Source organism: Ziziphus jujuba, chromosome 5, assembly GCF_031755915.1.
Source record: "Ziziphus jujuba cultivar Dongzao chromosome 5, ASM3175591v1".
Lineage (NCBI taxonomy): Eukaryota > Viridiplantae > Streptophyta > Magnoliopsida > Rosales > Rhamnaceae > Ziziphus > Ziziphus jujuba.
The window spans coordinates 9,093,147-9,118,846 of NC_083383.1; the positions used below are offsets into that span (position 1 = coordinate 9,093,147).

At 31.4% G+C, this 25,700-nt stretch overlaps 5 protein-coding genes across 5 annotated transcripts; 4 read left to right on the top strand and 1 right to left on the bottom strand.

The window, feature by feature from the left end:
- The first annotated feature begins 7,841 nt into the window (after positions 1 to 7,841).
- LOC107412689 (lachrymatory-factor synthase) lies at positions 7,842 to 8,601 on the top strand. The gene has a single exon (XM_016020509.3). It carries the CDS (start codon positions 7,936 to 7,938, stop codon positions 8,452 to 8,454), a length of 519 nt encoding a protein of 172 aa, XP_015875995.2. The 5' UTR covers positions 7,842 to 7,935; the 3' UTR covers positions 8,455 to 8,601.
- A 1,175-nt stretch (positions 8,602 to 9,776) lies between these two features.
- On the top strand, positions 9,777 to 10,936 carry LOC107412699 (lachrymatory-factor synthase). The gene has a single exon (XM_016020522.4). The coding sequence runs from the start codon at positions 10,251 to 10,253 to the stop codon at positions 10,767 to 10,769; it is 519 nt and encodes a 172-aa protein (XP_015876008.3). The 5' UTR covers positions 9,777 to 10,250; the 3' UTR covers positions 10,770 to 10,936.
- Positions 10,937 to 11,310: 374 nt separating this feature from the next.
- Positions 11,311 to 12,465, top strand: LOC107412698 (lachrymatory-factor synthase). Its single transcript, XM_016020521.4, has one exon. It carries the CDS (start codon positions 11,801 to 11,803, stop codon positions 12,317 to 12,319), a length of 519 nt encoding a protein of 172 aa, XP_015876007.2. The 5' UTR covers positions 11,311 to 11,800; the 3' UTR covers positions 12,320 to 12,465.
- Positions 12,466 to 13,211: 746 nt separating this feature from the next.
- LOC107412693 (uncharacterized) lies at positions 13,212 to 17,305 on the bottom strand. Its single transcript, XM_016020515.4, has 7 exons — positions 16,800 to 17,305; positions 15,173 to 15,211; positions 14,868 to 14,938; positions 14,595 to 14,659; positions 14,173 to 14,262; positions 13,999 to 14,091; positions 13,212 to 13,868 (listed from the first exon to the last, which is right to left on the bottom strand). Exons 1-7 carry the CDS (start codon positions 17,186 to 17,188, stop codon positions 13,434 to 13,436), a joined length of 1,182 nt encoding a protein of 393 aa, XP_015876001.2. The 5' UTR covers positions 17,189 to 17,305; the 3' UTR covers positions 13,212 to 13,433.
- Positions 17,306 to 22,182: 4,877 nt separating this feature from the next.
- LOC107412688 (uncharacterized) lies at positions 22,183 to 23,544 on the top strand. Its single transcript, XM_016020508.4, has one exon. The coding sequence runs from the start codon at positions 22,563 to 22,565 to the stop codon at positions 23,142 to 23,144; it is 582 nt and encodes a 193-aa protein (XP_015875994.4). The 5' UTR covers positions 22,183 to 22,562; the 3' UTR covers positions 23,145 to 23,544.
- The last annotated feature ends 2,156 nt before the right edge of the window (positions 23,545 to 25,700 follow it).

Here is a 25,700-nt window from a genome sequence, read left to right on the forward strand (position 1 = left end):
GGGTTTTCACAATAACGGTTGATAATGCTTCTTCAAATGATGTGGCTATTAATTTTGTGAACAAAAGATTAGATTATTGGAAAGGAAATGTTTTGGATGGTAAGTTTTTGCATGTTCGTTGTGCTGCACATAGTGTAAATTTGATTGTGACATTTGGATTAAGGGAAATTCATGATAGTATTGCTGGAATTCGTAATGCTATTAGATATGTTCGATCATCGCCTTCAAGGTTATCCAAATTTAAAGAATGTGTAGACAAGGAGAAGATGGAATTTAGAGAAACCGTGATTTTGGATGTGTCTACTAGGTGGAATTCTACCTATTTGATGTTGAATTCGGCTTTGAAGTATCAAAAAGCTTTTGATAGGATGGTAGATGATGATGGTTTTTTTCTTGGATATTTTGAGGAGGATGAAGTTGGAAGGAAGAGAGCTGGACCACCTCAAAGTAAAGACTGGGATAGTGCAAGGGTTTTTGTGAAATTTCTTGCTACTTTTTATGAGGTTACCTTAAAATTTAGTGCCTCTTTGACTGTTACTTCTAATATATGTTTTCATGAATTGAGTTTGATGTATAATGCACTTGTTGAATGGAGTAATAGTCAAAACCATTTGATGGCCGATATGGCAAAGAAAATGTTGACAAAGTTCGAGAAATATTGGGGTTCACTTGGAAATGTCAACAAGTTGTTACTTATTGCCGTTGTGCTTGATCCACGATATAAGCTAGAATATGTATCATATCTTTTTGAGGATGCTTATGAAAGTGGTATGGTTGAATCTTTGACTAAGGATGTGAAAGATACTTTATATAATCTTTATGACTTTTATAAAGAAGTTGATTCTATGGATGAGAGTTCTAAAGTGTCTACTCCTAATGATAATCAATCAATACAAGCACAACAAAGTGGGATGATGGTGAATTCAATGGATGATGGAAGTATAGATAATCGTCGGCGTTTGAAAGAATCACAATTTAAAAAATGAAAAATGGAGAAAAATGTATTGGAAATAAAGAATGAGGTTGATAGATTTTTGTTTGATCCATGTGAGGATGTGGAGAGTGAGAAATTTGATATTTTGGCTTGGTGGAAAAATAATTGCACAAAATATCAAATTTTATCTCAAATTGCAAGAGATGTATATGCCATTCCAGTTTCTACAGTAGCATCTGAATCTGCATTTAGTACCGGAGGACGTATTCTTGATGCATTTCGAAGTTCATTGGGTCCAAAGATGGTGGAGGCTTTGATTTGTTCACAAAATTGGTTGAAATCAAATCCTATGAGATATGATTATAGAGTTGAAGTACCAATTGAGGATGTTGCATATTATGATTCTATTGAATCAGGTACGATTTTTTTTTAATTATTTGTAATTTTATTTTTATCATGTTTTTTAGAGCTTTTTAAATGTTTTTAGTAATATTTTTTAAAATGTTTTTAGTAATATTTACAACGTCTTTTTAGTATTTATTGATTAATTTAATATTATATTTTAATTTGTTTAGGAGCATCTTGTGTTACAAAACAAAATCTACCTCCATCTAATTGATCTATGATTGCTTGGTAAGTTTGTTGTTAATTCCAATTATTTTTTAAATTAGAAAATATTTTAGTAATATACTAAATTGCACTTAAGTTTATTGATTCCAATTATTGATTGCACTTAAGTTACATTTAATATTTAATGTGTAATTTTAATGCTTGTTGAAGGATGAATGGAATATGGCTTTGCATGGCATATTGTGATAATGGGATTGTGGTTGATGGTGGTTGCTCGTGGAATGAAGTGTGTGGAAGAAGACTATTTAAAATAATTTTTATTTTTATGTATTGTTAGTTTATTAAATTCTAAGTTAATTTTGAAGTTTAAGATATCAAATATGGTTGTATTCTATTTTATAACTAATATTGGTTGTAAACTTGTTGGAGAATTTATTTGTTGTTGTATGATGTATTTGTATAATTAGGTGATAGCTATAAACTTGTATTGTAGTTATATAGTTTTATGTTGTATTATTTCACATGTTTGATGCTTAATAATTAGTTTATTTAGTATTTTTACTTAGGTGAATGTATGTTAAAATTATTTAAGTTAGATAATAGTTTGAAAAAGATATTTAATTTAAAATATAATGCATGAATAATAATATAATTAAAGATTGATAATTAAAAAGGTCTAAAAGATATTTTTAACAATTTTGGCTCAATGTATCAAAATTCATATCTCAAAATAGTAAAAATAAAAAAATTTGGGCCGAAATCCATCATGAGGTCCAAACTGGCCCAAACCAAAAATAAAAAAAAATTGGGCTGAAAGTGAAGCTCATCATAAGGCCCAAACCGGCCTAAACCAAAAATAAAAAAATTTGGGCCGAAGCCCATCAGAAAGCCCAACCCGGCCCAACCCGTGAACCCAACCCAAACCGAAAAATATTCATTCGGTTCGGTTCGGTTTGGGTTGAATGTAACGGTTGGTTCGGTTCGGTTTTGTACCCAACCCAAACCGAACCGGTCGGTTCGGTTTAAAAAAGTTCACAAAACCGAATCGAACCGAACCGAACCCACCCCTAGCTAATGATTTAGGAATTAGACAATGGTGATCACAAATACGTTATAACTGGTCCAAGAAAAAACAGACTCATAGCTAGCTGCTGGTGAAGTTGATCATTGCCTTTTTTTTTTTTTTTTGGCTGAAAAACTGATCATTGCTTATTAATACTATGAGATCGTGTGACAGCAATATTGGGTTAGACTCATACGTGTTGACAGTCAAGAATTAAATGTCTCAGAAGATCATGATCGTCAAAATGGTTGCGTGATTGATTGGTGGACTGGTGGTTCACCGATGATCCCGTGGTCGGATGGGTATTGGATGATTTGGTGAGGAAATATCAGGTGGGGTTGCAATATTTTAGGCTCAGAGTGGAGGATGCACTTGCAAATTTACAGTTTGGTATGACCGTTTCCAATACAATAGAATCACCCAAAAAAAAAAAACAAAAAATCCTATTTCCAATGGATAAGAATGCCATTTCGCATATTGTTTGCTTAGTTATGAGATTATCAGTAATAAAGGGTGCTTGTCTAGGAATTCATTCAATTTCTCATGTTTTAGGCTTGGCCTGCGTTGTAATGTGTACAAGTGGTTAATTATTATAATGTTCAAATATTTTCTCCTTAATTTGTTTGATCTTTGATAAAAATTCATTAATTTGTAATTATCTAATATATATATATATATATATATATATATATATATTTTAGATTATATCATTGGTAGTCTAAAATTTTAGACAAATATCTCCATCCATCCATGCCGTCTCAATAATTTCTGAGGCCCCAGGCAAAGAACAACATTTGCGTCCTTAATTAAATATTATTTTTAATAAAATAGATTGTTTTATATAAAATTTATATTTTTTTGGATTTTTTTAATGTAAAGTTACTAATTAAATTTTTATATTCAAGATTTGATAATAAATCTTTTTCAATTGATAAAATTGCTAAATTATTTAATCTTGTTGGGATATAGTTGAACATGAATAAGATTTTATTAATTTAATTTTGAAAAACTTCTTTCCATAAGCTACACTAACACAAAATAATAAATCCACACGAAAAGAATTTAATTTTTTTCTGTAAAGTTTAATATCTCAAATGCTATTTTTTATTTATGAATTTATTTTTTTCTTTTAGACTTTTAGTTATTAAAATAAATCTAATTAATTTATAAAAATTAAGATATGAAGAAAAAAATGAAAATGAAATCAAAAACTATAAAGACACAAAGTCTAGTTTTTTATGAATAGCAAGAACAATTAGTAAATAACTAAAATTATAAATTCTTAGGAAACAAAAAAAATTAAAATATTATGAGAATGAACAATATAAATTTATTAAAATAAATAATAACTTACAAGTTTATCTTTTATTTTAGAACCATTTGAATCAAAATTACGAATTATATAGATTGAATACCAAAATTAAACAAATATGAAAAATAAGTGAAAGAGAAAGTATAAAAATAAATGAGCTAGATAAGAAAAAATGCACAAACAAATAAAAAAAAATGTATAAACAAGAAGAGTATTTGACTTTTTTTCTCTCTTTTTTTTTTATCATCAAAATCTAATCAATTATGGAATATAAAATATTTAATTGGATTTAATTAGTGTTATTTTTCAAAAATAAAAATACTTAAAGACAATTATGGCAATAAATGGTCAATTAGAATTCATCAAAAACAATAAATAATCAATTAGAAATAATTTAGAATTCTTTTTAAATCAAAATTCTTATATTTCCAAAATAAATTCATAATTATATCCTATTTAATAAATATATGTATATATTATATGGAATTTTTTTTGGGCCTCAATAAAATTGGGGCCTAGGTATTGGCCTTAGTGGCCTATGCCTTAAGCCGACCATGCATGATTCCCTCTAATACATTCTCTCTCACTTTCGTTGTTTTAGTTTGTCAAACATACACTTTTGTGTAATATATATATATATATATAATGGTCAGTATGTATGGCAGAATTATATTAATTCCTTGATCAAACTTGTCCCTCTCTGACGGAGGCAGAGGCAGAAGCAGAGGCAAATGATAAGTGGGAAGGGAAGGTTTCTCCAAGGCTAACAAAAGCCTCTGCAGACCAAATATGGCCTCTGTTCAAAGATTTCTCAATTCCATCCAACGAACGTCAGGGCTTAAGGCATACTCCACTAAGGCCAATACATTGGGGCCCAAAAAAAACTCCATATAATATATACATATATTTATTAAATAGAATATAATTATTAGTTTATTTTGGAAATATAAGAATTTTGATTTAAAAAGAATTTTAAATTATCTCTAATTGATTGTTTATTTTTTTGTTGAATTCTAATCGGTCATTTATTGCGATAATTATCTTTGATTATTTTTATTTTTGAAAAATAACATCAATTAAGTTTATTTAAATATTTTATATTCCATAATGGATTAGATTTTAATGATAAAAAAAAATTAAATACATCTGTTGTTTATATATTTTTTTTCATTTATTTAAGCATTTTTTATCATCTAACTCACTTATTTTTATATTTTCCTATTCACTTATATTTCATATTTGTCTAATTTTGATATCCAATCTATATAATTTGTAATTTTGATCTAAATGGCTCTAAAATAAAATATACGCTTGTAAATTATTATTTATTTTAATAAATTTATATTATTCATTCTCATAATATTTTTAATTTTTTTTTATAAATTTATGATTTTAGTTATTTACTAATTGTTTTTAATATTTATAAAAATTAGACTTTGTGATTTCATAGTTTTTGCTTTCATTTTTATTTTTTTTCTCTATATCTTAATTTGAATAATTAATTAGATTTGTTTTAATAACTAAAAGTCTAAAATAAAAAATAAATTTATAAATAAAAAATAACACTTGAGATATTAAATTTTGTAAAAAAAATTAAATTTTTTCATGTGGATTTATTATTTGGTGTTAGTGTAATTTCAGTGTGGAAAAAAAATTTTCAAAATTAAAATTAATAAATTCTTATTTATATTCAATTATATCTCAACAAAATTAAATAATTTAGCAATTTAATCAATTGAAAAATATTTATTATCGAATCTTAAATATAAAAATTTAATTGGTAAATTTACATTAAAACAAAAAAAGGGTCCAAAAAAATATAAATTTTATTAAAAAATCTATTTTACTAAAAACTAATTCAGAAGAAATTGTTGTGACGGCCCTGACGAAGGTGAGAAACCACCCGTTAGCTGGTCCAAGGAAAGACTCGTAGCCGTTGATGAAGCTGAACATCGCTTATCCTATGAGATCGTCAATAGCAATATCGGATTCAACTCCTATGTGTCCACCTTCAAGATTCTTCCCATAGACGGCCACGATCATCATCATCATGGTTGAGTGATTGAGTGGTCCTTCACCGTTGATCCTGTAGACGGTTGGGTATTGGATGATTTGGTGGGGAAGTATCAGGTGGGCTTGCAACGCCTGGCTCAGAGAGTGGAGGATGCATTTGCAAATTTAGAGCAATTAAGAAAAAAAAAAAAAAGAGTGAATAAATAATTGGTTCGTCTTCACTTTAGCTTTATCAATTTAGGAAATTTTACACTAGATTACATCAGCGTGATTTCGCTTTTATAATATTCTTTTGTAAAGTTCAATACTAATTATTTTCAGATCCTCTCGTCTTGTATGCAAAGGAGAGATGTTATTATTACCAAAAGAAAGTGGTCAAGTGCTAAGAAATTTTGAAAATACACAATGTCCATTGAAGCCCTCTTTTCCTTCATATGACCTTTGGAGTAGAGAATTAAGAAAAAATGTTATTTGTTATGGAGCAAGAATCAGAGACCAATTAAATGGGATAGGAGGGTTTCTTTCTACAAGGCTATAAGAAAGCCATATGGACAATAGTTTATCAGCACAACTAATTTTTTTCACCAAATTTGTTTTCCTCATCAGATTAGTATTTGTTAAAAAATTATATCTTGATATCATGGAAAATAAATACAATAATATTCTGCCATATTGTTTGATAAACAAAATTTGGGGAGAAAATTTGCTTCCTCTGGAATTTTTGAAACTTCATATGCCGCCCTTTCTTTTTTAATTGTCAAAAATGTTCTCGAGAATCAGTCTCTAGCATACTTATTAAAATTATTAAGTCTGACAAAATCTCATACAACATTATAACATGACACGAATTTGTACTATAATTTACGGAATTAAATTGATTATATTGTGTTAAATTCATATCAGTATCATCCAATAAAATTCAATACATTAATGAATTTTAATAGATAAAATAGGATAAGAAATCTTTTCTAATGATTTTCCAATGGTTTTATGATTCTTCACATAGCCTTTCATGCATTATGTTTAGATATCAAAGAAAATCTATTTTGCTTTCAAAAGATACGCCTTTTCTAATGAATAAATGAAAATATTTTCTTGTTCTTTTATGGCAATGTTATTTTTATATATGGGCTCAACCATGAAGGATCTATATAAACTAATTAGCCAACCATTTTTTTGGTTTTTTAGGCTATCTTTTAAGTGTGCAACTAAATCTTTCAGTGGTACGAAGTCAAATGTTAGAAAATTTATTTATAACGGATAATGCTTAAAGAAGCTTGATACAATAGTTCTAATTAACCCAATTATTAGATCATTGGCTAAAATGAAATTTTGTAACGTATTAGGACACCATGTTAGTAAGTTGACTTGGGCCGATTTGGCAAATTTTGAAATTATAAATACTATAAATCCATTAAATCAATTAAAAAAGAATATTTTTATAATTATATAAGTTTTATAATATTAAAAATATTTAATTTATTGTTAAATATCTATTAATTCGAATCTTTTTAGTTTAGTTGTTTAAAAATCTAAAAACAAATAAGTCCATTTGCAAGTTTTTTTCTTTAAAAAAAATATTTTAATATTATTTGAAAAATAACTCAAATTTAAATTTTAAAATTTGTATATATTTTTGATAAATTAATAAATCAGAAATGATCATTTATATTGATTAAATTTCATACAAACATTTTATGAACACAACACAATTCAATAAGATACGTTGGCAGATTTACAAATCATGTGAAAGCCAGTCAAAAGCACGTGTAAGGAAACTAAGACCTTTTTGCTCCGAGTGGTCCATTTTGGCAAACCATTACCAATTAGAGCATTGGAAATTTCATGATTTTTGAGGTGAGACAAACTTCAACGCAACGCCTTCTCAAAAAGCTAAATTGGTTTTCCAACTAACCCACTGGTCAAACTTATACAATGGGATGTTCATCGTGAGCTACTTTTACACTGATTTCTATCATCCCACATTCCCCACACTCTCTTTCTCTCTCTCTCACTTCTTTCTCTCTCATCATAACAGAAGAAATGGAGGAAGAAAAAGTTGACCCAAAATGGGAAGGCGAAGCCTCAGCTGAGATAAAAGGAACAACACCACAACAAGTTTGGGATCTCCTCCAGGATTTCGGCAACGTTCACAAGTGGTTCCCAAATCTTGAGACGTGTTACCTACTCGACGATGGTAATCAATTTCCTGCCCAGACTGGTCTGATCAGGTACTGCGCTTTCACCCAAACAACATCGTCCTCTGGTACCGATCAGACCATTACCTGGTGGGCCAAAGAGAAGCTAATAATGATTGATCCAATCAAACGGTGTTTGAGCTACCAGATCCTCGAGAACAACATGGGTTTTAAGTGGTACATGGGTACCATGGAAGTATTACCCATCCACGATGATGGGAAAAATGGGTGCAAGATCAAGTGGTCATTTGTTTGTGAGCCAGTGGAAGAAGGTTGGAGCTATGAAGTTTTAGTCTCTTTCTTTGACTCGACCCTGAAGCTCATTGCTAAGAAGATGGAGGAGCTTTTTCACTCATCGATCTGAAGAGCGTCAAACTTGGAAGGCTACAGATTAAGGCTGTTTTGTTAGTTATGTAATAAAATATATGCCTTTTGAATATTCTATAATAATTATTAAATAAATGCTAGATTTCCCTTCGAGGAAGAATAATATATATCTTAGAATGAATAATTTTCGTGGCAAATATTTTGGTCTAAGAGTCGATAAGAATTAAAATGACTGATATGGACTTAATGGGAAGAAAATATGGAATTTATAGCCATAGAATATAAATAAAGCATGTATTATCTAAAATGCTTTGTTATAAGCATCTTGCAGTCATTTCATTATCCCAAACGATGAAAGAATCTAAAGGGGGGGTCTATTAATTTCAAAATTTCAGGATTTGCTTTACAACTACGACTCCTGTAAATACAGAGCCACAAAGAAGAAGAAAGCACTGACATATTCCAAACTAGTGTTCACAGTTGCGTTGCATATCGACCATTGCCTTTATGTGCTGATACCATGAATAATAGACCGACAACCACCGATGTTAGGTATCTGTTCTGTTTCAAAATAAAAACAAAATTTATGGGTCAGCCAGTTTATGCCTGGCATTTCCTATATGATCGGCAGAAAGAATAACATATAACGGCGTTCGTAATTGGAATCCTATCTTCTATCTTCAACATTTAGAAAAAGGGTGCACATCTTGACCAAAATGGAGACAGAATATTACTTCATCTGGTGAGGTTTCAATCATCCATCACACATTCATTTTTAGCAGTTGAAACTTAATTTCACATTTTCACTAGCTTCCAGGCCTGAAACGACACTAATTCCAAAGACTGGTCATTTTCCCCTCTCAATTTTTGATTCGAGGACTCTATGACGTAGAAATAGCTTACAAAGTTTTCATGCCTATGGAATTTCTCAAAATATCAAAATGCTAATGATTTAGGAATTAGACAATGGTGATCACAAAAACGTTATAGCTGGTCCAAAGAAAAACAGACACTCATAGCTAGCTGCTGGTGAAGCTGATCATTGCTTATTAATACTATGAGATCGTGGACGGCAATATTGGGTTAGACTCATACGTGTTGACAGTCAAGAATTAAATGTCTCAGAAGATCATGATCGTCAAAATGGTTGCGTGATTGAGTGGTGGACTGGTGGTTAACTGCTGATCCCGTGGTCGGATGGGTATTGGATGATTTGGTGAGGAAATATCAGGTGGGGTTGCAATATTTTAGGCTCAGAGTGGAGGATGCACTTGCAAATTTACAGTTTGGTATGACCATTTCAATATAATAGAATTACCAAAAAAAAAAAAAAAAAAGAAACAACTATTTCCAATGGATAAGAATGCAATTTCGCATATTGTTTGCTTAGTCATGAGATTATTAGTAATAAAGGGTGCTCGTCTAGGAATTCATTAAATTTCACATGTTTTAGGAAGGCCTGCGTTGTAATGTGTACAAGTAGTTAATTATTATAATGTTCAACTAGTTTTCTATTTAATTTGTTTGATCTTTGATAAAATTTCATTAACTCGTAATTATATGAGATTCTGAAGCATATCCTAATAAATGAAATAGAATATATGTATATGTATATATATATATTTTGGTTAAAAAGAAGCGGGATTATATCATTGGTAGTCTAGAAATTTAGACAATTATCTCCATCCATCTAATATATTCTCTTTGACTTTGCTTTCTTGTTTTAGTTTGTCGAACATACACTTTTGTGTAATATATATATATATATATATATAGTTATCAGTATGTATAGCAGAATTATATTAATTCATTGATCAAACTTGTCTCTCTCTGATGGAGGCAGAGGCAGATGCAGAGGCAAATGATAAGTGGGAAGGGAAGGTTTCTGCAAGGCTAACAAAAGCCTCTGCTGGCCAAATATGGCCTCTGTTCAAAGATTTCTTCAACTTCCACAAATGGTTTCCTAGTCTAGCCACTAGCTATGGCGTCCATGGCACAAACGGTGAACCCGGCTGCATCAGATTTTGCTCCGGTTTCTCAATTCCATCCAACGAAGGTGACAAACCCGTTAGCTGGTCCAAGGAAAGACTCGTAGCCGTTGATGAAACTGAACATCGCTTATGCTATGAGATCGTCGACAGCAATATCGGATTCAACTCCTATATGTCCACCTTCGAGATTCTTCCCGTAGACGGCCAAGATTATCATCATCATCATCATCATGGTTGCGTGATTGAGTGGTCCTTCACCGTTGCTCCTGTAGACGGTTGGGTATTGGATGATTTGGTGGGGAAATATCAGGTGGGTTTGCAAAGCCTGGCTCAGAGAATGGAGGATGCATTTGCAAATTGAGTAATTAATTAATAAAACAAATAATTACTTGCCTTAACTTTAGGTTTATTAATTTATGAAATTTTATACTAGATCACTTCGGTGTGATTTCGCTTTCATAATTTTCCACCGAAAATTTTAGTAATAATTTCAGCATAATATAATAAAAAGGTTACCTGCATTTCATATATATGGTCTATAATTGTGCAACCAAAAATTAATAATTTTTCATATCCCCTTGTATGCAAAGTAAAGTTGTCATCTCCACTATAGTAGTCAAGTGCTTAGAAATTTTGATAATCCTCAATATCCACTTAAGCCTCTTTTTCTGTCTCTGCCCTTTGGAGTAGGAATTAAGGAAAATGACTGTTTTATGGAGCAAGAATTACCGACCAATTAAGTGAGATGGGAGGGTGTCTTTCTTCAAGGCTAGAATAAAGCCATTTGGAAAGTAGTTTATTAGTTCGGCTAAGGCCATCCGAATTTTTCATCAAATTTGTTTACCATGACATTGGAAGTTGGTTAAAAAAATTAAAAAAGAAAAAGAAAAAAAAAGAACAATATTGTAAACTCATGGAAATGAATCCATAATATTTTGTCATATTATTTAGCAAACAAAATTTGGTGAGAAAATTTGCTAACCGGCTCACTCTAGCATTTTTGATAGTTTATATGCCCTCTCTTTTTTAATTGTTAACAAAGTTCTGGAAAATGCACTCTCCGGCATCCTCGACCAAATCATGTGAAAGCCCTTGACAAGCACGTGTAAGAAACTCGATCTTTTTGCTCTGAGTGGTCTATTTGGCATATTATTACTAATTAGAGCTATTGGAAATTGCATGATTTTAAGATGAGACAAACTTCAACGCAATGCCTTCTTAAAAAACTAAATTGGTTTTCCAGCTAACCCACTGCTCAAACTTATATAATGAGAGCTACTTTTACACTGATTGCTTTTATCCCACATTCTCCACACTTTCTTTCTCTCTCTCTCTCTCTCTTTCTCTCTCTCTCTCTCTCTCCCCTCTTTCTCTCTCATCATAGCAGAAGAAATGGAGGAAGAAAACATTGGCCCAAAATGGGAAGGCGGAGCCTCAGCTGAGATAAAAGGCCCAACACCACAACAAGTTTGGGATCTCCTCCGGGATTTCGGCAACTTGCACAAATGGATTCCAAGTCTTGACACGTGCGACCTCCTCGACCATGGTAATCAACTTCCTGCCCAGACTGGTCTGATCAGGTACTGCGCTTCCACTAAAATAACATCGTCCGCTGGTATTGATCAGACCATTACCTTGTGGGCCAAAGAGAAGCTAATAATGATTGATCCAATCAAACGGTGTTTGAGCTACGAGATCGTCGATAACAACATGGGTTTTAAGTCGTACGTGGGTACCATGGAAATATTGCCCATCATCAACGATGATGTGAAACATGGGTGCAAGATCAAGTGGTCATTTGTTTCTGACCCAGTGGAAGGTTGGAGATATGAAGATTTGGTCTCTTACATTGACTCGTCCGTGAAGCTCATGGCTAAGAAGATGGAGGAGCATATTCACTCATCGATCTAAAAGCCTCAAACTTGAAGGCTACAAATTAAGGCTGTTTTATTAGTTATGCAATTAAATATATGCCTGTTGAATATTCTGTAATAATTATTAAATAAATCCTAGACTTTCCTTTCAGTAAGAATAATATATATATATCTTATAATGAATGGTTTTAGTGGCAAATTTTAAGCATCTTGCAGATATTTCATTATCCCAAACGATGAAAGAATCTAAAGTTTTTTTATTTTTTATTTTTTCTGGTCTATTTATCTCTAAGTTGCAGGGTTTGCTTTACAACAATGACTCCTGAAAATACAGAGCCACAAGGAAGAAAGCACTGACATATTCCAAAATAGTGTTCACAAGTTGCGTTGCACATCGACCATAGCCGTTGTGTGCTGATACTATCAATTATGTACCCACAACCGCCAATTTTAGGTATCTGTTCTGTTTGAAATAAAAACAGAATTTATGGGCCAGCCAGCTTATGCCTAGCATTTCCCATCTGATTGTCAGATAGAATTGACATAACAGCCTTCGTAATTGGAATTCTATCTTCTATCTTTAACATTTATAAAAAAGGGTGCGTATCTTCGTGGACACACAAAACTTCATCCGGTGAGGTCTCAATTATCCACCACATATTCATTTTCAACCAAAAAGATTTGTGCAATATCAAGCTCACTATGACAAGAGTAATAAACCTTCTTTTCGTATACGAATACAAGAGACCGTGATTAGCCAAAAACAACATTAGATAGAGACCGCTTTCGTTTGCCAGAAATCTGAGATACCCGATCATACATTTCAATTGAATAGACAAATCACGTGTTTCACGCTAATTGATTTGATTGCCGCACGATCTCATCGTTAATAAAGAATTAATACACGAAAGCAACGAGGACGAGATTGCTTCTTGGGAACCGTAAGGCAGATATTAATAAAAATGTTATAAGAAATCTATTACATACAAATTTCATGGATGACCAAATCAAATTACAAAATCTACTATATATATATATATATATATATTTGTGAAAATCTAATATAGATGTACCTGCTTGAATCCCCTTGGATGATGACGGTCCATCCCTCTCCCTTTCTCTTTGAAAGGGGGGAGATGAAGGAGGAGAAATTACCAAAGATTGTTGGAATTTTCATAGCCACCTCCCAATCTTTTCACCATCCAGTTAATTATATCCTGAGCAACCTCTTCACGTTCTGGCTCAAAGAGAAGGTCATGCAAGAAACCATCGTACAGCTTTATTTCTTTGAACGTGGATGGAGCCTCATTGTAAAGATCCTGAGAGGCAAGAGGATCAGTCACTCTATCTGCGGTCCCATGAAGAACGAAGAAAGGGACAGTTATGGACTTGAAGTTCCGCATCAAATATGTGGAAATACGCAATATTTCATGCCCAGTTCGCACCCTTATAGGTCCTGTATAGACCAATGGATCGGAGTACTTCGCCAACAATGCTGCAGGATCCCTAGAAACTGGAATGCCCCTTTTGTTCGCACCTTTAATCTGGAACCTGGGAGCAACCAGAGAAAAAATCGGAGCCACAGCCTGCATTAAGACATAAAAGAAATTACGCTATGGTATTAAACTAGGACTTAAGCTGACTATACTTCTATTCATGGTTTTAGGAAAATCATTCAATTTATCAAAACTGTCTTAGAGGTGGAGAACAATTTACCCCAACAATTGGATGTGCTGGCTTAACACGCAAAGCTGGTGAGGTCAGAACAATACCCTCCAGCATTCCTTTAATGTGTGGGTATGAGGCTGCCTGCATATTAAGAAAATAAATACATTTAGATAGCTGTTTAAAAGATAAACAAAATATCATATAAATCCTTGGATGTCTAACCTTCAAAACTACAGCCCCTCCAGTAGAGTGACCGAAAAGGAAGCATGGTATTCCAGGGTTGTCGGATTTAATCTTTGCCAAGAAAGCTCCCTGTTGAAAAGGAGAAAACATCTTATATTTTACCATCATGTTCTGCATAATACGAGTAAAACTAGGGTTTTTCCACAAAACAGACTAGATTCCAATTTATATCCAACAAAACCTGTGAACACGGAATTGACAATGGCACTTAACAAGAGAAACATTACAAGATCCAGAGTAGTGAAATTAAGATGTGTTTCTGCTTTCAGAAAAGAATGATGCAGAATTCATAAAGATTATTCAAGTTTCTAAATTTAGTTATAATGGTTCTTGACTATCCTGAGTTGAATGAATAACATGTATTACCCATGAGAAATGGTTGAAAATCAAATGGAACTTACAGTATCAGCGACAACATGATCAAGTGAAGGAACATATCCATGCAATCCATCACTCCCTCCGTGACCTATAGAAAAGGAGCAATTCATCAAAATTATAATTCTAAAAACTTAACAGAATCATTTTTGATAATATCCCTTCTTCAAATCTTAGAAGGATCATAAACATAAAAAAAATAGCTATTAACTAAACTGACAAAGACTCTCTCCCTCTGGACTTGCTTCAAATGAAAATAAAACAACCAAGTGCATAAAGATCTTTGGAGATGTAACTACCTATCCAGTCCATTGCATAGACCCCAAAGTTGCACGAGGTTAGTTGCCTTGCAAAATGAACATATCTTCCACTGCAATGAATGCAAAAAACCAAAAAGAGTTAATATTTCTGCTATGTAAAATTAATGTATCTAAAGAGAATAAGCATCACAAGTTCTAAAAACTAAAATAGTAACATTATCCTTATAAGTTCAACCGAGCCCTCGTGATAGATGGAAAGATATATATGTGTATATATATATATATGTATATGAAGAAGATGCAGAGTTTTAGGATATATTTCAATTTAAATAATCAGATCTTACCTATGCTCATTAAGCCCGTGTATGATGATCAAAATACCCCTGAAATTACAAAACAAAAAAATAAAAAAACTTAGCACAAACTTTTACAGAGCATGACTAATCAACACAAGAAGTTTGTAAAACTATACATAGGAATGGCATGTGCTGGGGTATGGCTGCAAAGCCAGTTCCCCAACCCTCCCTATATTCAAATTCTCTACCCCATCCCAACCCTTCCCTTCTTCACGGTCTTACCCTCTTCCTACTCCCCAAACCAACCGACAGGGCACTAGTGAAAAGCTACATGTTTAAAAATGGAATACTATTGCTCCATTTAAGGTGAAAAGGAGTCAATTCCCCAAAATTTCTCATCCCATACTCTCCCCGAGTTCACAACTTTACATGCTATATAATGTGTAGGATGAAAAACACAAAAAACCAGGAGCCAGAAAGAAGTAGCTCTCCTCAAGCCTCTAGTCTTACCAGATTATATTGTAATTGTAAACAAATAATATCTTATAATATGATATTCAAGTTAAAATCAACCATAGAAGTGGATATCAAGTAAAGCAACTTTTTAAGCAGAAATACCCGGAAGAGGAAGAAACAATACAGTATAAAATGACATTGTAAATGCCGTGAAAGAGGGCAAATACAATCAAATGCAAGGGAGATGTCCCATTTTTAATAGCTCACCTTCTTTTTTCTTTTTCTTTTTTTTAAAATCATTTTTTTTTTTTTTTAAATCTAGATGAAGAATTGACCAATCGAAAAATTATAAGCTGACAAAGGAAATGTTTTACAACACAAAAATTGACATTCAATTTACTTAATGTTTGGAAAGTAAAAGAACCTGAGAGATGCCCCTTTTACTGTTCACTTTCGCAATGAAACAGCCTAAAAAATAAAATGAAAGCAAAGTGCTACATTATATTTTAACAAAATCCACTCCTAACCTAAAATTGAAGCGATTCTTTTCCTTCTTTTTAGTCTTTTTCCGAATCATAAGTACCCTAGAATTTTTAAGTTCCATCCAAACTTCACGCCACTGTTTTCTCTGGGTGACTTTTCTAATGCAAGCTATACACCAAAACCGGAATTCAAAGTCAAACAAACAAAGTCTACGTTGAACACGGACTTGGAAATCTGACTCTTTTTTTTAGTAGCAATCAGAACCTAAATCCGATCAGCAAGACGGAGCATCCTTCTTGACACCCCGAAACAAAAGCAATACACTCTAATCATCCACGTCCATTCCCCAACAATCCGGCTAATTAACTCAATTTCAGTTTACTTCTTACTGAATTTTGTGTTTTCTTTATTTGCTAAAAAAGTTCGTTTTTTTCTAATTATTTCTTATCACCCAAATTAATCAGCATACACCTTGAATCAGAAGCTTTTTTAATTCATTCACAAGTAAAACCAGAGCGGCCACCATTAAAGTAAAGCCAAAGACCCCCTAAACCCCCATTCACAACAAACACCACCAAACAAAGTGCACAAAAGCATACCAAACATCACGGTAAAAGCTAGAGAGAGAGAGAGAGAGAGAGAGAGAGAGAGAGAGAGAAGGAGGTGACAGATGACGAATTGTTTAAAATTTAAAGACCAAAAAAAAATAATAATAACAAAAAAATGAAGACCTTACTTCAATTCACCGGAAACCGGAAACCAAGAGCGGCAGAAGAGCGCGTTGCGTCTAACCCCGAAGAACAAGGAGGTGCTCCATCGGCACCGGCTGTCTCCGTCGTCACCGTCGAAGCACATTTCCAAGCCCTCCGCCAAGCTTCTCCTTTTCAAGGTATCCTCCTCCTCTCTCATCCACACCGATCTCCGCTTCTTCGAAGGTGACGGCGAAGACGGCGGTGGTACCTCAGAAAGCGGCGGAGAGTGGCGGTGGCGGCGAGGGATAAGGAAGAGGAGGAGGGATAGGAAGAAGGTGTGGATGAATAGGAGAAAGGTCCTGAGGGTCCTGAGGATTGGGATTATCCGGTTGCTGGCGCCGGAGGTCAGTTGCTCCATCTCCACCGTCGACATGACGGAGATGGAAGTTTATAAGACGAGAAAAAAAAAAAATTTAAGGCAAAGAAAATGTATATATTTGTGTATTTAGAAAGAAAAGACAAACACCCAAAGAAAACGGAGAGAGAAATTTTGCGCGTCTGATTAGTATTTATAGTATTACACGAACGATCACGAAATTGGAAACAACCCCGCTCTGCAAATCATCGTCACTCTCAATCTCGACCGTTGATCTGATCTAATGTGGTCCCACATTTCCAAGTCGTAATTATGTTGGTTGCAGTATTTAAAAAAAAAAAAAAAAAAAGTGGTGGGCAAAGAAGCCGGAAGGCGGACAAAATGATGATGATGACTATGATTATGTTGATGACGTGTCCTGATTTTATGATATCAAACGGTGAATAAAATTTAATGAAATTGAGGTTGCTGTGAAAGTGGTTCTGCTTTGTTTACATTTTTCGTTCAACGAATAAAATCCATTCTTGGTTTCTCTCGAAGAAACTTATTAAAATAAATTTCCGGTGCCAATATTAACGCGGTTCGAGATTTAAAAATAAAAAATAAAAAATGCAACAGCTGTTGACAAATTACCTTCCTCGTTGTAATTTCTAACATTTTTTATTTCACAATTTTTTAATTCGAAAACATTTATTACGATGTTTACTACATATACATGTGGATTCAATTAAGTTGTTTTTTCTTCTTTTTTTCTTTTTTTGAAATTATTATTTGATTTATATATATAGAATATATATTCACGTGATTGTAAGAAAATAAGTATGGAAATTAGCATGGTTTTAGTTTGTTTCATACCATAACAATTTTTAACAAACATAGATATAAATATCAAATCAAAAATTTAAACAACTTTCTCTTTTTATTTCTTTTTGTTATATTGGCAAACTACTTTCAATATATATTTTAAAAATAAAATAAAATTCATTTTTCTCATACACCGCGTCCAGCGGATCACTATGACTAAGAATAAAGGAAACTTCCACGTCAGCGAAGTTGGGCGTATTTTTCCAGGACCTAAAAGAATCAGTGGGATTCTCCACCACGTATTATACCGACCAAATACAGCCTAGTATATTATAAATATTTAGACTTTTTCATTGTTCTTATCCTGTATCCTGTAGCTTGTGTAGGTGATTCAAATTCTAATATTGCTAATATATTAAAAAAAAAAAAAAAAAACCGACCAATATAAAACTAAATAAATCAACCTAACTGAACCGAACTTTACGATAGAGTCAATTTGTCGCTTTGCTTTCATCGATGGGGATGGCTACACCAATCGTCGTGAAATATCATGGCGATTTTGCAGAAGCCTGATGATATACATATATTTAATTTATTTTTTTTTCCTTATAATGGCAAAAATAAAATAAGGGTCCGTTGTTTAATTTCTTTTTTTTTTTTTTCTTTAAACAGAATTTCATAAATTTTTATTAAAATCTATAAATTATAAAACTAAGATAAGAAATTTAGTATCCACAGCATTTCAGTTGAAGCTTTCAACTGTTACATAATTTTAAACTATTGAAAACTAAGTTATACGAATATCTTAGCCTTCTTTTATTCCCCGCGTTAAATATTATACCAAATATTTACATCATGAAAAAAGGTTTTTGGATTTTTTTTACCTTGCATATATGTATATATATATATATATATATATCTTCCAATATGGCGATACTTTCACTATCTGAGGGCAAATATAACCATAAACTATAGCTAAAAGACTACATTTTTCGAACATGTGATGATACATATAGCAGCTTAGTAAAGGTTGCGTTGCAATCAATTTGCGGCAAAGATATAAAAAGGAGAGGAAAACATCTTAAATTATTGAAGATTGTGCATGATTTCGCATTTCTTTTTATATGTGTAGGGTTTATGCATATAAGTTCTCTATTGTTGGTGTATGTTACTTGTTTTTTAGAACATTATTATATTGAAAAAATAAACATATTTGCAGATATTCTACTCTTCTCTCTCCATTTTCTTTCTTTCCTTTTTTTCTTTGAATTAATTTGTAGGCCATGACGGTGGTGCAAATTTTGAGACATGAAAGTCAAGGATTGATGATCCTTTTTCCTTTGTGTGGTATTGACTGGTAGAAAAAGAAGCTTCAATGATAGACCATGCTGGGAAAGTTTCAAATTTGCTGTATATAATTATTCTAGGTGGTCCTCTATTGCATAATCTACTGTAAGAAAATTTGTGGTCCTGCACGACTTCTTTGATTTGATTTAATATTAGTGAGCTAAACTTTTATGTTGAATTTTGTCAGAGCACGCAAAAATGAGTGAAGTATAATAAACGATAAATTGTATTTTGCTATTTTTATTTTTAAAGGTGTTGCAATATAAATTTTGTAACTATTCAACTCAATAATTTAGATTTATAATTTTTTAATTTTTTACAATTTGGATATTATTTGATTTTTGACTATCAAAATTTAATTGTTATCTCAACCTTTAAACTAAAATGTATTAAAATATAAAATATTAAAATTATTTCTACAATTTACTTTGGCACCTTTTTTATTTTTTTTTAAAACATTTGTACAAATAACAGGACTGATATTAAACTATTTCAAATATTAAATTAGAAGATATTAAAAATTCAAATTTTTTAAACTATTTTTAAAAATTTATACTTTAATATTTTTTAATTTGAAATTTCATACAATTTAATATTAATTATGTGAGATGAATGTTAAATCCATTAATTAAAAGGTTAAAAAGGCACAAATTACAAAAAATTGAAAATCTAGGGCCTAAGTTATTAAATAAAAAAACTTAATGATCTAAATTGCAAAAATCTAAAAGTTGAGGACATTAAAATACAGTTATCTCTATAATAAATTATTACTTATTTTTTATAAATAGAATAACAATACATGGGTATGATTTTAATGATTTCCACTTTGAGTAAATGTGGATAAATTATTGAATTGAGATTAAAATCTAACTAACAGCATTTTAAATGGTTTTATATATTGCAAATTATGTGATATAGAAATTGAAAAGTTTTATTACCTATGTGACATTGATATCTACTTAATAGATAATAAATTTAAAAATCGCTCTCTATAATGAGTATATCTAATTTTTCATTAAACAATATCATATTATTGATATTTATGTCTATTTTTTCATTTTTTTAAAAAAATTATATTATTCGTAGATTGTTTCTGCTATTGGTAAGGATTGTTTTTAATTTTTATTGACTCACACTGTCTCGTATATCTTATTAAAATAGATGATCACCTCATAATATATGTATATATATACACATAAATATATAGTATACTGTTTAACGGAATCATTACAAATCAATTAAAAAATATTTTTTTAACTCACTATTTATTTTTCTATTTTCTAATGTGACAAAAGAATTTTAACAACTGCAGAGCTACTGTTGATGATCTATAATTCAATGCGTGAATAGCTGAATAGATTTAAATGGGTTGTTATCGCTTTTTAAGTCAAAGTCTAAACAAGCTTTTTTTATATTAAAAAATAACTTTGAAATATTCCGAGTACAAGATAAAACATTATATACAATGAAATGTTCTTGAAAAGTGCAGTTAAAACTAAAAAATAAAATAAAATAATTTATGATGCCTAAACAGTCAAATCTTTTAAAAGCATATAGCATTAGTTAATAATTATAGAGTTATAAATATCATTTTGGTCCTCTTCATTTTGAAATTTTTGTACAAATGCTTTTTTGTTTTGACGAGCAACTTATTTTCAAACAATAGCCAACTAATATAGTTTTTCTTTAATTACCAAAAATAAGAAATAGAAGCTAAGTATAGTTTCATATTGTTTTACATCTAAACTAAAGAACAAAATTAGTTCTTCACCCCGGGACAAGTTTGGTGTTGACAAGTTCTGGGGCCCATGGGCCTTGACTTCCGTTCGTGGGCTTTAGTGTTATGCTCACTATTCTATTGGAGTCTCTTTTAACAAATGAACATGTCAGAGGAAATATCCCGATACTGTCTATTTGACTTCTGAGTAACAGGCTCTGCTGTAGACATGAATTTACAATGTACGCAGGAAACCTCGTGTCGTGTTCGAGTCTTGCTTAAAATGAAAATTCATTGCAGGGTTCTATCTCTTTGTTATGTTTATTTTTTTTCCTTTACTTTTTATAATTATGACTTAAAAGAAAGTAAGACACATAATTAATATATGAGAAGTTTATGATAAAGAGTATCCGAGCATTTCAACTCGCAAGTGGTAACCGAGCGTTCACTTTATGATAAAGAGTTAAAAGAAAAAGGTATCTTATATATACTTTTATCATTAAACATTAAACAAATTCCATGTATTAATTAAATAACTTTTCTTCTTCATATTATCATGACAAAAGCATATACAGACACAGTGCAAAGTAGTAGCTACTTTTTCGGGCCAACTCCGAGATACCTGTGATTATAATACTTTCTTCATCATCATCCTTTTTTTTTTTCTTTTTTTTTGTGTGTGTGGGATAATATCATCTCCCTCTCTCTTTTTCTCTCTCTCTCTCTCTCTCACATGGTTAGTTGAGTTTCTCGTGAACTAAGGCTCTTTGGAGCAATCTGTTGGCTTATTTGGGGACAAAGTTATCGCTTTTCTCACTCCTTTCTTTTTTTTTTTTTTCTTTTTTTTTGGTAATTATAAAATTTATTTCAGGGACATCAAAAAAAAAAAAAAAAAAAAAACATTGTATGAGAGGGCAAGTCATTATCAAGTATTGAAACTTTCCCTTGAAACAAGGTAACAATCTAACACACACACACACACACATATATGGTACTTGAAGAAACTTGGATTTATTGTTTGGTTTTTAGGTAAAAGGAGCTATAAATTCATGCTTAGTTTTCCATGCATGCTTTGCATACGTATGCATTAAAAACTATATATATGTATATATATATTAGTAATTTATAAATTGACCTTATATACATAAATGGACTAAAACTGAGATGGTGCCGCTGAATTTCAAACCAAAACCATCAAACAATCGTTAACGTGTGGTGTGCAGGGCTTGACATATGAAAAACACAGCAAAATATATACAAAAGAAGAAAAAGGAAAAAGCTGTAAACTTCCAACATCTTCTTGAAAAATCGTTGGTACTGAACTCAGCAGGATTTCTTTCCCTTTTACATTGATTGCTGATGCAAGTGTGTTCAATCGTCCACATACATCTAACCTTATATGCTTCTAGATAGCATACGAAAACAATATAAATATTACAAACATATATCCCGCATTTTCTCTTACACCAAACAGAAAAATAAAAGTCTCTTCCAATTTCAAAAACAGTCATTTCCAAAAGATTCAATCTCTCCCTTTTTGTTGTTTCACCCTTTTTCAATTTCATGGCACCAACCAGAGAAAATATCAACTGCTCTTACTCGATGAGAGAAAAAAATGTTCATAAGCCGCCAAAGCTTTCAATGGAAAATTTACAAAGGAGCTTATCCGACATATCATTGGAACTAATCAAAGAAGACATCAACATCGAAAACGAAGTGAAGCTCCCACCGATATCCGAGGTCGAAGACGCCAAGTGCGAGTGCTGTGGCATGTCCGAGGAGTGCACAGGTGAGTACATAAACCGAGTGCGTAATAAGTTTTCAGGGAAGCTAATATGCGGACTGTGCGCGGAAGCTGTGAATGAGGGAACGGAGAAAAATGGTGGGAAAAGAGAAGAGGCTTTGAATGAGCACATGACTGACTGCGTGAGGTTCAATAGGATTGAGAGGAACAATCCTGTTTTCTACCAAGCTGAAGCCATTAAAGAGATATTCAAGAGATGTTCGTCAAGAAATGGTGGTAGCAGTAGTAGTAGTAGAGCTAAGTCTATAAGTCCCAGATCTCAGTGTGGTCCAAGGAAAGGAGGTATTACTAGGAGCTCAAGCTGTATCCCTACAATCACTAAGGATAGGTCCGAAAATTAATTTTTTTTAACTTAATTACAAGATTAGTGATATGCATTTAAGCTACTAGCTATCTACGAAATATGTTAATCATCAGCATCTCCCTCCTCTCTCTGCTCCATGCCTTCCTACTTTTCTTGGAACTATATATTAAACTCCATTAACAAATTAAAAAGCTTAAGAATTCCTCTGGTTTACATATCTTCAATGATTAGTTCCCAATTGAGTTTTGAAATTGACCATCAGTACTGTAAAATTAAAGGTAGTATATAAATTGCAATACAAGTGGTTATTATAGGCGTCTACCGAAGAGATTCCTGAGGTGTATACGCCAGTTAGTTACTTGCATTTGCAACCCAACGGGGTTAATTTATGTAGCAATGAGAATTTGTATTGAAGCCTCTTTTAAGGCTTATATTAATTATTTCGTAATAATTTCATTTGATGTACTGGAGATCAAAAGAAAAGGGTACAAAATTAACCATATATATATGTATATGCATTAAAAAAATTTCTTTTAATAACTTCCAATCAAATTAGTTCATTAATTAATGATACTCACATGCAAGGCTTATCTCATTAGTGCTTCATCTCTCAATTAATTTGTTGCTGAACCAGCAGAGATGATAAAAAAATATGCATAAATATGGTCTTTTATATAACTAATTTTGCATAACGGGTATTAATCCTGATGTCCATAATAATCATGTTTAGCTGAATATAATTTTGCATTCAACGGCTCATTGCAGCAGCAGCAAATTAATTAAGCGTGATCAAGAGCCATTTAACACCCAATAAAGAGTAATTACAATAATATACGAGTTCGCAGATGGTTACATATAGCTAGAAAACCAATTTTTGTAAAATTATTTAGAATAAATATATTAAAAATAAAACGGAAAGGAGGAATTTAAGAACTAAACGCTCTTCTATCAACGTGCACTGTGCACTGAGGACTTCTATATATATGGGCCAATTCAAAGAAAAGGAGGCCAACCTTAAACGGGCTCAAAAGAAATATGGACCAACTTATTTATTTTGTCTTTTTAAAAAAAACTACTTTAGATAATGGTCTAACAAAATCATTTACAATTTACAGGGAAAAAAAAAAAAAATGACTTGCAATTTCCCATTTTAGCGTTAGAACCACCGAAAATACATTTTCAGATTTCGGGTTTAACTGGATTCGGATTAAATTTTCATCTTATTTATCATAAAATATATTGCAATTATTGACAAAAAGAAAAATTACAATTCAAGATTTCAAATAATGATAGAAGGCTAATATGTGTAACTCATTTGTGCCAAATTTAATCAAATCTTACTACTATATATAACGAGAGTTAAAATAAACAATTAGAAATTATTCTCTAATATATTCACAATAATAATAGGAATTCTTTTCTCTAATCTATTCCTATAAATATTTCTTAAAAGAGAAACAAATTTCATGAAACTATAAATTCTTCTATGAAAGATTGTGTATAGAAAAAATAATGTTAAAATTGTTTAAGTGTATAAATGTTTTATCAAAGTATGGTTTGGAGTTATAACGGAGGTGCTACATTACATGCAAGAGTCAAAACTTGCATTTTGTGAAAAACTTAGAGGTTAGGTGTATACCAGAGATCACAGTCGGTTTTTTTTTTCAGAGTCTGTTTTTTTCTTTTTTCTTTTTTCTTTTTTAAAAAAATTATTGAAAGATAAGGAATGTAAAAAATGACTGAATTGAAAAACACACACACAAAAAAAAAAAAAAAGGCTTAAAAGACTTTCACACATTAAGTTTCATCAAGTTTTGTGGTAGGTTAACTTTTTTTACGTAATTTGGGCTTCAATTGCTTCTTTTTTTTTTTTTTTTTTTTGGAACATGGGCTTCAATTGCTTCAATGTTATGATGGTAAGTTTTATGAATAATATATCATTGATTAAGTATTAGCTAAAATGACAGGCATTTTGTATATTAAATATCTGATTTTCCTAGTATATAATATACAATAAGAATTTTGATTTTCATTTATGAAGAATGGATAGATAAGTTGGCAGTGTACGTATTTAAATGACATATTAGATAATGAATTTCAATGCTTGGATTCGAACCAAATCATTATTCTTAAAAAAAAAATTAAAAAAAAAAAACAATTCAATCATACTAGCATTACATTAATGAATTAGAATGAATCAATATTACCAAAAAAAAAAAAAAAGAACTAGAATGAATGAATATTCAGTTTTTTGTTTTTTCAATTGGAAAGAATGTATTCAAAATTTTTTTGAATCAATATTCAGTTTTTTGGTTTTTTCAATTAGAAAGAACGTATTCAATATTTTTTTTTGATAAATAATTAAATTTAAGTATTCAACTACTTCATAGATTACATTATTCATTTGTACATACATGAAAATGCAAATCATCATTAAAAAAAGAAGAAGTAATTATTGACATTAATTCATAAAAATACATATAATTGATAGTCCTTAAAGGAGAAAAAAAAAAAAACAAACAAACAAAGAGAGAATAAAAACAATACAAGGTCTCATTTCAATCCAAATCATTCAAAAAAAAAAAAATATATA

Coding starts and splice junctions, on each gene's coding strand:
- LOC107412693 (XM_016020515.4), bottom strand. CDS start 17,188: ATGTCGACGGTGGAGATGGAGCAACTGACCTCCGGCGCCAGCAACCGG. Junction 14,263..14,594: donor ATCATGTTGTCGCTGATACT/GTAAGTTCCATT, acceptor CCTTTTCAACAG/GGAGCTTTCTTGGCAAAGAT. Junction 14,092..14,172: donor GAGGGGCTGTAGTTTTGAAG/GTTAGACATCCA, acceptor CTTAATATGCAG/GCAGCCTCATACCCACACAT.
- LOC107412689 (XM_016020509.3), top strand. CDS start 7,936: ATGGAGGAAGAAAAAGTTGACCCAAAATGGGAAGGCGAAGCCTCAGCT.
- LOC107412688 (XM_016020508.4), top strand. CDS start 22,563: ATGGCACCAACCAGAGAAAATATCAACTGCTCTTACTCGATGAGAGAA.
- LOC107412698 (XM_016020521.4), top strand. CDS start 11,801: ATGGAGGAAGAAAACATTGGCCCAAAATGGGAAGGCGGAGCCTCAGCT.
- LOC107412699 (XM_016020522.4), top strand. CDS start 10,251: ATGGAGGCAGAGGCAGATGCAGAGGCAAATGATAAGTGGGAAGGGAAG.